Source organism: Mycteria americana, chromosome 5, assembly GCF_035582795.1.
Source record: "Mycteria americana isolate JAX WOST 10 ecotype Jacksonville Zoo and Gardens chromosome 5, USCA_MyAme_1.0, whole genome shotgun sequence".
Taxonomy (NCBI): Eukaryota; Metazoa; Chordata; class Aves; order Ciconiiformes; family Ciconiidae; genus Mycteria; species Mycteria americana.
The window spans coordinates 47,214,673-47,226,427 of NC_134369.1; the positions used below are offsets into that span (position 1 = coordinate 47,214,673).

Here is an 11,755-nt window from a genome sequence, read left to right on the forward strand (position 1 = left end):
GTCAACCCTTGTGATAAGATGGCTGTCATAGATATCGCACAGACCAGTAGTATCTCTTCAACTAAGAAACCTAGTAATGCAGATGCTAGCAAGGACAGCAAATAGCAGCAATTTATCTTTCTTAAACCACTTTCTCTTGTAGTACAACCCTAAAACATATTATTTTGATTTTAAATGTTGATAAATTCTCAATCATAATAAACAGCTTACTTGCCCGGTGTAGCTCATCTGACATATGTAAATGTGCAAGAGGTATTAGATCAAGTAGATGAATGAGATGTTAACAAGTTACCAGGACTGGATGGCCTTCACCCAGGCATTCTGAAGGACCTGAAACATCAAAAGGCAGAGGTGCCAGGGAACGTAACTATCATTACAGACAATCACTGTGCCAGATGACTGGCAGACTGCTGCCAATGTCACTCATCCACAAAAAGGGCTGTTGAGGGAATCCTGCAAGTTACAGACTGATGAGTCTGAGCTCTGCCCTGGTAAGATGGTAGAGGATATAATAAAGAGCAAGACTTAGGAGCCTATGAATAGACATGGGCCTTTGGGAAAGAGACAACATGCTTCCTATGAAGGAAAATCCTGTCTCACTAAGCACACAGAGTCTTTGGAAGACATAAATAAGCAGGAGGATAAAGGTAATAGATCAGAAATATTTGGATTTTCAAAAAGTCTCTGACAATGTTAAATACCTGAAGTTACAAAAGAAGCTAATGTTGCCAAGAGATTGGATAAAAGAACCTATTACAAGGTGAAAGCTGGTTAAAGGGTAGGATGGAAAGCACAAAAAACCCCATCCATTATCATGACTTTGGTGATGAATTGATTTATTAGTCAAATGGTATTTAACTGCCAAATAAACTGAACATATTTAGTGTTACGAGAAAATTTTTTTAAGCTGTTTATTAGCTAAAACAAAACAAAGTTAAGAGGGTTACTGAATTTTTATCTCCTGAACTGCCAGTAGTGTGAACAGTTCAGTATCTCTGGAAGTTAAACAAGTTTGATACCACTTATTACATGAATAGAAGTAGTGAAGTTATTCTAAATTTTATCATTACTACCTTTATTTCCACATTTCATTTCAAGCACCAAGAGAAACCAGCACAATAAATACAAAAAGTGAGAGAAAAACATGTATTTTATTTGTACTGAGGCAAAAGGAGCTCATCTCATTTAGATCAAAGAAATGGAGAGCAACCGATTTAATCAAGTTTTTGAGAATTTACAGAAAACAGAAAAAAACCCTCATGCTTATCACACCAGTATATGATTGAATTTCCTATGTCAAAACTCTCTCTCTTCCTTCAGACTTGGCACAATTTTTTATCACCCACTACCACATTTCGCATATTTACTTGTCAAAATGTCATATTATCTATGTAAACATCTGTTTTATGTGTAAACTTAAACAAGTAAATGGGAAAGCCTACTAATTTATCCACCCCCAAAAAATAAAGCATGAACTAAATATCAAATTAATTACATCATATTCTATATAATACTGTTTCAACAAGAACTATAGCCTGTTGAATTCATAACAAAAAGGCTGCAGAAACAAAAAGCAGATGTGCAGTGTCATGCATTAGTGTAATAACATTATAAGGCAATAATAAAAAAGGTAATTTTTTTTTTTTTTTAAAGGATACTCGCCAAGACAAAAATCAAGGCCGTACTCTTAGTTCATTTTGGTAGTGTAGGATTTCTTAGCTCAAGCTAAAAGTGTTAACTTTTGAGCATATTCATCTATTACTGTGTTTGATAATAGATACTTTTGTCAAAAATACAACATGTGGATTTAAATTTTGTGCAATAACAGATTTTTCACTTTTTCAGTTCAGATTCTTTATGTGGAAATAAAGAAAAACTCTGTTCCCAAAGAATCAAGTAGGATAAGTAGGAAGAAATATTTGAAATCAAATACTCCTAAAAGGAACAATACATGAACAATAATATCTCTGCAGGAAAGAAAAGTTCGGCAGCCTAAGTCAAAAGACTCAGTTAATATTATTTTTATATGCTTTTTGTTGCTTCTTTGTTCACTTCGTGCTCAAATTCAGTAAGCAAAAGTAGTCATATGGCAGTCTGCAAAGCCCGACATCACCAAAGATTTCCTTTATTGTTCAATGTGCCTTTGTAGTGCAGAGCAGAATCAACCCCAACCATTTAAAAAGGAAACTGAAATCACATCTCAAAGTTTTTATAAATGATCTCAAAGTAATTATAGTATCACAGTAATCAAAATGACTGTTCTTTTTCCTCTAATCATAACTTAATTTTATCTACTACCTGTCATTTTTACAAACTGCAGTTCACATTAAAATATTTGCTGATAACAAAAGCTTTTCTTTGAGAACAACACTGCTTTACATCTAGTCAGGCAGCTTGTGCATATCAGAGCATTCTGTCAAGAGAGACATGGAAAAAGGTAAAGGAGAAAAAGCTGAAATATGGCCACAGCTTATCTGTGCCTTTAATGCACTGCAGAATCTCAGGCAGCACTAGAGACAGCAAGTTTCTTCAGATGATCCATAAATACTTGCAAGCTGACATCATCAGTAAGAATGGGTGCTCCAGACTCCTATAAAATAAGAGGAAACAAGAATTGATTATACTTATTGTGAAGAAAAAGCATTTTAAGGCACAATACGTTCCATTAAATAAACACTTTATAAATTTAGAAAGACCTTAGAAGCGTATCATTGCTGAAATCCTCTGACAAAAACCAGCAGACTGTACATTTACATAAATTTCCATATGCTTACATAAATTCAGGCATAAACCACAACTACACTCTCTTCCATATTAATGCATATGGCAATGAGCTGCAGTATAGCAAGATATTTACATCAACCATACAAAACTCAGACTATTTGACAGCTGCCAAATACTAACTTACAAAATTTAAAAAGTAAATAAAACTTCCATGCCACAGTTCCTGTATCATTCCTACCTCAGGGGAGCAGACAAAGGTGACAGAAACAGAAACATGCCAGTGACACAACTAACAAACCAGTATCTGTCAGTGAAGCTCAGACATATCAAAATGGTGAAAGGAGGAAACAAATCCACTAAGGGTCTGATTTGACACCGAGTGAAGGTCAACTAGCTTTCACAAAGAAAGCTGGGCCAATTCTCTCCTATAGCTCTGTGCCACCTCAGAGACACACAAAAAACAACATCTGAAGGTCATGCCACTGCAAAACCAGATCACAAAAGGTTAAAAAACCCTTTGGGTGGATTTTTGCAATTTACTTTTTGACCTCAGAAGTAATTTTCAGAAATCCAAGAAGTTCAAAGTGGTCATCTTTTAATTACTATTTTTAAACAAATTTATAGTCTAAATAAAACAGCAGTTGGCAACTCTGCAAATGTTACATAGTAACTCTTTTAAGTCCTTTGAAACCAATCTGCCATTACTTCCATTTACAGACATAGGAAGAATTCCTATAAATCTCAACAATTCAACCTTTTCAAAGGTACTAAGCCTTTCAAAGGTACCCATGTTTCCAAATGAAATCAGAGCTGTCTCAACTCTTACAAAATCTTCCAAAACACAGACACGGAAGTCTTAACAAGGATGCTTAGAACTGGTGCCCCTTTTTGAGAACTGGCCAAAAACAGTTCTCGGTTAACTATCAAGGGACAAATCCAGGAGCAGTAAGACTTCTTAGATCACTACAATACACTTGACAATACACAGCCACTCTCAGGGAAGGCCCACTAAATTATCTATCAGCTGATGGTGGCAAGATGAGAATAAAGGACATTCTACTTCCAAGCCTGCCAAATACTAAGCCTGAGCTCTCTTATTTAAGAAGCCGCAAGGGAATTACAAGTAGTTTAATTCTGGGGCAGGATATGATTTGCCACCTTGTGTCTTACACATGGACAGTACATCATCCTCTAGTAAATAAACTACCAAAGGAGCTGATAGACCCCTAAGAAAACAGATTACCCTTCTAGTGGCAATCCAGGGTAATTAAAACCAATGCACAGACTCTATTCCTGAAGCTGAACGCCTCACCCAACGCGTGCATACAGGCAGCTGCTGTCACCACTGCTACCACCAACAGCAGTAACTTTACTCTGAAGACTGGGAACCCTTCATTCTAGTAGGTACGGTAGCAGAGTATTTTATTTGCTAGGGAATAACGTGAAAACCAGCAAGGTCACAATGTACAAGTCTAAAAAGTACATGAGAATTAGCTTTGATGTTTCACAGACCACTGTAAGTTTTGTCTTCTGTTCATTCAAAATTTTGATCTATGAGAATTTAAATTTACGTAACATTGATTTGGTGACAGCTAGCTGGGCATTTGATAAGATTTGTGCCACTGACCTCTTCTTTCGTTTCAAATTGCGAATTCCCCATAGTTACCAAGACAAAAAAGAATTAAAAAAAAAAAAAAAAGCTGAAAATAAAGGCATTCTCAAATAAATGTCATACCCAATACAATCTGAAAATTTCAACTGCATCTCCAAAGACTAATCAACATAACAGAGCTGTATGAAAAGTTTACCATTATTTTCTAAAAATGTTTTCTATACTATATAAGGCACCTACCTGCTAAAGTTTAAAAAAATCTTTACTTATAACATTAAAAAACAAACTAGTCAATTCATCACCTCCTGAAACATGGCTTCAGTGGTGTGTGGGTGCCCTCTTCAGGTCAGTGTGGGCTAGTAGACTTTCAGTTATCCACAAAATAAAATTACATGAAACAATCCAGGAAGGTCATGAGAAAAACAAGAGCAAAACCAATTCAGTTTAAAATTTTCTCCCAACAGTTACATTTCTCATTTCATAATTAGTACTTGGTTCAACTTTGTTCACAAAAAACCCTGCAAACACAGGAGGATATTTATGTTGAGCACACACACTGCAATGCCACTGGGGAGATTAACGCACCATTTCTTATGTTACCCTAGAACTGAATTCTTTTCAACGTTAAAAAGGAAAGCTGTCTTTTCTAAGATGTATCAAAGAGTCTCGCTTGTCCAGCATGAATAATTTTCTTAGAGATCAGTTCAAGAATTTTTTTGTATTTGAATTTACATTTGGAATACTGTTTCATTCGCTTACTAATTAAATGAGCAGGAAACAGTTGTCCTGTACTGTTGGAAACTTCAAAACTTCAAAAATTGCCAGGTAATGTTTAGATAAAAACAAGACCTTTCAAACGACAGGATTTGTGTGTATGTTGTGGAGGAAACATGACAAAGAGAGACACTAACAGATTGCTGGTTAGGTTATTGACTTTGGAGGCAAGACAGCTGGGTTCAAATCGTACTGTCCCTGACTCAGTACAAAGTTTTCAAGTATTTTCACTCTGGATCTCAGTGCTCTTCCCTGCCAGACATTTCATTAAAACCACTACGTCCCTATGAAAGCGTACCGTGATAAAACTTACCTGACAAAAATCACTGCTGTAAAATTGCTACAGAGCTCTCTCACTCATGACTTGAACACTGTATGCCCTTTAGCAAAGTACTCTAAAAGTACAGTTAATACGTAGCTTCAGCTGTCTGATGCCATTACATTTTCATGAGAAAATGACGCTGCACTAGCATTCACTCACAGCAGTGCTTCTCTTCCCACTATAAAAGCTGAATTTGGAAGGAGAACATGGAACTAGGATGCAACGTTCAAGAATACAAGCTGCTCCAGAAAGTTTAACTTCTGAACTCTTACATAACTTCCTTCCTAAATGCAAGATTTGAAAAACTGATTCCTGGTCACCCGGGCCACAAAAATTCTGGAAAACATCAGTACACTGGTACCAGTGTACTTTTCAGTTCTTGCCTATAACTAGCTTCAAAATTTATTTCCCTTATTGCAAAAAGGTCCCTTAGTCTTTATGTGTGATAAGTGCTCTCGTTCTAAGGAATTTGGAGGTATCTGTCTAAGAAAGATGGCTAGACATGAAAGTAGCCTAACAGAAGCTTAAAACAGCAAAAGAGACAATTTTTGTCTGAAGAAATGAAATCCATTTTTATTAACTTTTGCAATTTTGGTGGCATCAGGCCAAAACTGCATTTCTTTTTCAGTTTCAAAACTTGGCTTTATTACTTATACATATGCAATGTGTCACTTGATTTCTGAAATAGGGAAAAAGAACCTAAAATCATGCATACAAGCTTCATCAGCGGATTCTTACCTGTCCCCATGCATACATGTTGTTATGAGTCTGAGAGGGATTTACTTTTGAAAGCAGGAAACGAGCCTTTAAAAAACAAAACACAGGCAATAATTAATCTTCTCCAATAGAAGCTTCTTGTACTCAGAAAAAGTTACATGTGTGTGAAATATACCATTTCTAATATTTGGAGATAAAAATGTGCACAGATACCTATTCAGAAGAGCAAGTAGCACCTCTGTAAATAAAGCCACTCCCTGGATTCTATAGCTATAATACAGAACTGCTAACAACTTTCCAATGCAGCAGAAAGTAAGCTTTTGTCTTTTTCTAAGCACTAGCAAAGCAGATGTGAATATCAATAAAATATTAATTAATAAGTTTAAAAAAAAAAACTGCAAAGAATACTTCTGGTGTTGGTCCAGAGATCCTGACAAGTACTATCTTTTTTGTCTTACACACCTCACACAAGGAATCTGAGAGCCCAAGTCAGTATGGTAAAAATAGTAATAAGTAACAGGATTCACAAAGTAGGCAAGAAGCTAATATTAAATATCTGGCTCTGTAAAAGCTTTAGAATTCAAGATTTTCACTTGCAATTTACATGTATTTTAGCACAGAAATGCACGTTTACTACCAAAAAAAAATCTCATGACATTACTAACCCATCACTTCCTAGATTATATACTATATATTTTACCATACCTGGCTTCCTCCATGCTCTGTATCTATGTATCTGGGCATGGGAAATCTGGAATGGAGAATTTCTTGGGCATCGTCTATTGGAGCTTGTAGCAAGTGATGGAAGTTTTCATATTCTGGCATATCTTGGTAACCTGATTTACGCCACTGAGCTATGGTCTGGGGACAGGGGGAAGAAAGAAGATTAGAACTGATTCACCAATCTTTCTTAGAGGATACACAGGGCTTTTCAGAGGAGAATGTGCCATTACTGCTTCTTTTCTATCACTCACCCCTTTCTGCCCTATAGTATGCAAGTTAATTTTTAAAAGCCAAGATGGGCAAGTAACATGCCACTAGATTTTTTTTTTTTAAACTCTAACAATTTGCGGTCCTTTGGTATTTCATTTTTTTGTCATCCTTTGTATGCTAAACATTTAGTTCATGAGGTCAAGGATACTATTTACAGTTCTCTAATATGCATGTCTATGACACAGAAGAAATACTTACACTGGTTATTTATCTTTCAGGGCCTGTAGCACAGCCTCCCAACCTTCTAGGAGCGAAGCTGGCTGCTCAAGGTTAGCTCACTGATACAGGCTGTTGTTAGGAAAGACCTGGAGGGAGTCTCAGTAGGGGTTCCCCCCTCCTTTGCTTGGCAGCTGTTTTAAGGCAAGGCTCTCATTCCTGGCTCCTGCCTGAGCTACACTGCAGCCATTCCTGTACCTGGCCATGTACCCCACTCATCTGGACCCCCACCCAGGGACTTGACTACCCGGCTAGAACTTGGACCTGCCTCATTCCCACTGACTTGTGTGATGATCTGGACTGGTGGCTGAACCTGGCTACTGTCTGTAAACTGCTCTGCCTGCCTGGCCTAGGTAGTGTGGGGCCAGGTCCTCACTGGTGAGGCCTCCACCTGCCTTGCAATCACGCTCTGCTCCCTGTTCCCCTTCCCTCAGGGAGCAGCCCGCCCCTGCTGCTTCCTGACAGCATCTTACAAAAATACGGAGAACATTTTTCTACTTAAGAAGTGTTAAAGTTTAGTAACTATTTTAAAGTGCAGCTATGAGGACATGATCCAGAACAGTATTTCTCAAACTCTCAGCTGGGAACCATTTACAGTTGCAAAGCAGTAAAAAGCAACAGCTCAGTTCCTCCAGGGCAGCAGAGCAGTAGCAAGTCACAAGCATTTATATTTATATTACTAGTGAATGTCTATCTACTCAACTTCCAGGAGCAGTTTCATTCCTCCAGGATAGTACAGATGAAGAGTGACTATAAAACTTGGTGTTCTGACTCCCTATCCCTGAAGAACTAATTTAGAGTGAAATAAATGAGTGAAAAGCAGGGGGAGCACAGGGAATAACACTCTCAAAAGCTGGAAAAATGTTGATCTAAAACAACTAATCTGTATATTGAAGCTAATTCATCTTAAACCCGTCACAACAAACAGCACTGAAACATCCATTAATGTCAGGTATCTCTGTATAGGTATGTTAGGTTACCAAACTACAAACACAAATTCAGAGTCTGGTATCAGCCATACAGATGAGAAGTCAAGCACTGGAGTGCTTTAGAACTGGGTTTGAGTTTCATAATGCACTACTCCTACAGAAAAATAATATTTATGTAAGAAATGATAAATCTTACCTCTCCATGATAAATAAGGATCTGGAAAAAGGTGTCCATAAGGAGAATGCGATCTGGTAAAATGCTGCTGCTATCTAGAAGAACGGGCTAAGATTTAAAAATAAATTAAAAATTACCAACTGATGCAGAATTGAGCAATCAGATAGCATTACCAGCTTTTTGAATCAGTCACTGATTCTTAGGAACTTCTTCAATCACTTACTAAAGCTCCATATTTGCTCGTTTTCATGTTATACATCTGCAACCCACACAATTTCATTCTAAAGTTATCCAGCCTGATTCTGAATATATAACTTCATGAAAGTAATAAAAATTGTATTCAAGAGCTGAAACCTCTTTCATTATTATGCACTTTTCTAGTCTTTCAAGTACCTCCATATTTACCTATACAATGCCATTAATTTGAATGATATTTCAATGTATAAAGATTCAGTAGTTATTCAAGTGTAAGATTTGGGAGTTGTGGGTTGTTTGGGTTTTTTTAGTCTTGTCCTTGCAGCTATTAGCACTGTGCGTATATATCCACCACCAATACTGTATATAGTAAATACTCATGATTTATGAAATCTAATGTAATATTTAAGGTTTTAATTCACCTTTTTAAGGGCAGTGACACTATACTGGCACTATATAACTGAATCAGTACCATATGATTTAATTGGATCAATCTTATTAGGGATACCAAAAGTATTAACTATTCTAAGAATTGAAAAAAAGATTATTACTCATTGTACACTGAGGTGTCAGCTCCCACTTGATCATGCTTCTGCTTTGCATCACCCATGTGACTAATTGTTATCCATACATGGGAGAATGATCTTACACCTGTGAGTAGCTCTTCACAAACCACCTCGTTACTTTAATTTAAACTCCACTTTTAAAGGTCTTTTTTTTAATCCCCATGACATAGTCTAAAAAAAAAAAAAAAATCCTAACAAAAGTTAGAATTCCAACCTGCCAAGGTCCTTGCCCACTATGTTTATTTTCACTGTCTTACCATTTCCTCACTCTCTCTTATCTATCAGAGTACTTTTGTTGTCTCCTATCTTACACTTCATTCACAAGCTTCTTGGAAGATCATCTTTTTGTTTTAGGTCTATACAGAATGCGCCATGATAAGGTCAGCTGGAAGGTTCTGTACCAAATCTATATGTAACAGTAACCACATCAAAATTAGACGCTTTGGATGAGGGCGTTAAGATAGAGGGAATTTTGTACATTTCAAAAAAAACCCCAACTTTTCTTTCAAACTCTACAGAAAAAGTACATTTTGAAATAAAAAATTTTTTTTGACATTTACATTCTGACATCACAAAAACAAAAGTAAAACTCCTATAGCTCTCAAAAAATAAAAAAATTACCATTCCTTAGTTTAAAACATCATCTCTCCACAAACTGACTTTTGTTCTCAAGACTATGCTACATCAGAATTCTGAGATATGCCTTGTTCATAGTATGTTCTATATTAAATGAATATTCTTTCTCATGCAGTAAATTTTAAAACAACACATTCTATAATGTGTAACAGTGAGGGCAACAATCATCCCTCTCTGAAAACAGCACTTTTTAACCTACTATTTTGTTACATATATAATGATACCTCTGGAGGTCCATTGAAAGAGTAGGCGTAAAGAATCGGCTGAACCATGATAAGCGACTGGGTTAGATCTTGACGCATAAAATGATGACGATAGTATGAGCTCTCATCTGGACTGTTGTTAAAAACTTGTAAGAAAGGAGATCTTCTCAAGTGAAACATAAACTGCAAAACAAAAAACATTTGTTTGAACTTTCACAGAAAAAAGGAGTTGTACAAGGAGAGAAATGTTTTCCACAAACTACATGAGACCAAATGCCACAACAAAATTGAATTCCAAGTCCTTTAACATTTCTAACTTGTATATGTACCTTTGCCAGTTTTTATATACTCTCATGAGCGTAAGACAGAGATCAGAATGGATAAACCTACAAAGCAGCTTTGAATTAAGAGGAAAGTTTAGTATTTCTTCTTCTCCAGCACTAACTGATAAATAGTATGACTGAATATTGCCAAACCCTTCCTTTACTGCAAGTTCTACTGTTCATATGAGGGAGGCTGCTGTGCTTGAACACACAAGGTAAATTACAGCATGCGGACAGAAAAAAAGAACATTAACCACAGCAAAGTTGAACTTCATTAGTAAAACGGAAAGAGCAAATCCTTTCATTGTTGAATCGATCGCTCCACATGCTGAATCAATCTCTCCACAACACTTAACACCTTGAGACAGATTGGTAGGTAACTCGAACAGCAGTATCATGGAAGTCTATGAAGAGTCCAAAAGCAACATATCAGGAGTTATGAGAATGGAGGAATTTATCAGAATGGATTATTAGCAAAGAAACTATTCAAAGTTTAATATAGTCAAGCTCAAGTTCACTTCACCAGTGAAGTGTTTCTTTTCAGGTCAGTATTATAAATCATAGAGGAAAGAAATAACAAAGCAAACCATCTCTTTTCTCATGTTTTCTGAATTTCTTCATTAAAACTGCCCTTAAAAAAAAATAGCGTCATTATCTGAATTACAAACTCAGGTAAGATAAGGATTCCATTGTAGGAGAAACAAAAAATACACAGTTACAGGAAGTTTAGCTGTAAGGACAGAGGGCAAAGGGGGATGCAGCAGCACAGACAACAGAAGTGATTTGCCTCATGTCACATGCCAGACAGTAGCCCCCCAGCCCTCACAGGGGTTCTTTTCATTCTGGTATCCAGTGTAATACCTTATTTTACTCTGTGCTACAGTGCATCTTCCTTCACTAAGCATTCTCTCTTTATCCCTTACAGACACACCTTCCTTCTACTCACCTGTGGGTAAAGTGAAAAGGTTTCTGAAAATCTGAAAGAGCTTGGATCATCCTTGTGATACTCTCCAAATTTCTGACACTGGAGTAAAAGAAAAATTTATCTAAATTAAGAAACATACTTGATTGGTCATGCCTTTACTGTAAGTTTGTTTGTGTTTAACAGACACATGATTTGAGGTGCTTACAGCTTTGTAAGCAAACAGAAATCTAGCAAAACCACTGACATTCTTTTCTTAACAAGCAGTGATTTCCTTGCGTATGAGGCTTTAATGGCCTTTTGGTTTCTTTCTCTAAAATCGCTAAGCAGAGTTAGATGATCGAACAGCCCTGGAGAACATGTTTAAAATTAAATTAACAATGACTGACTTTACAACTAAGAAATAAAAAAACCCAGAAAACTGAACTTTTGAAAATAAAGAAATACC

General features: G+C 36.5%; 1 protein-coding gene across 2 annotated transcripts in view; it reads right to left on the reverse strand.

Annotated features, from left to right (window-relative positions):
* Positions 1-1,132: 1,132 nt before the first annotated feature.
* The window catches only part of SEC23A (SEC23 homolog A, COPII component), a 30,856-nt gene continuing 20,233 nt past the window's right edge, over positions 1,133-11,755 (reverse strand). For both annotated transcript variants that reach the window (XM_075503186.1, XM_075503185.1), the window contains exons 15-20: positions 11,332-11,409; positions 10,084-10,245; positions 8,484-8,570; positions 6,855-7,010; positions 6,171-6,236; positions 1,133-2,590 (exon numbers count right to left, since the gene is read on the reverse strand). In XM_075503186.1, the coding sequence (XP_075359301.1) occupies positions 2,501-2,590; positions 6,171-6,236; positions 6,855-7,010; positions 8,484-8,570; positions 10,084-10,245; positions 11,332-11,409 (639 nt within the window). In that variant the 3' untranslated portion in view covers positions 1,133-2,500. The remainder of the gene's footprint in view (positions 2,591-6,170; positions 6,237-6,854; positions 7,011-8,483; positions 8,571-10,083; positions 10,246-11,331; positions 11,410-11,755) is intronic.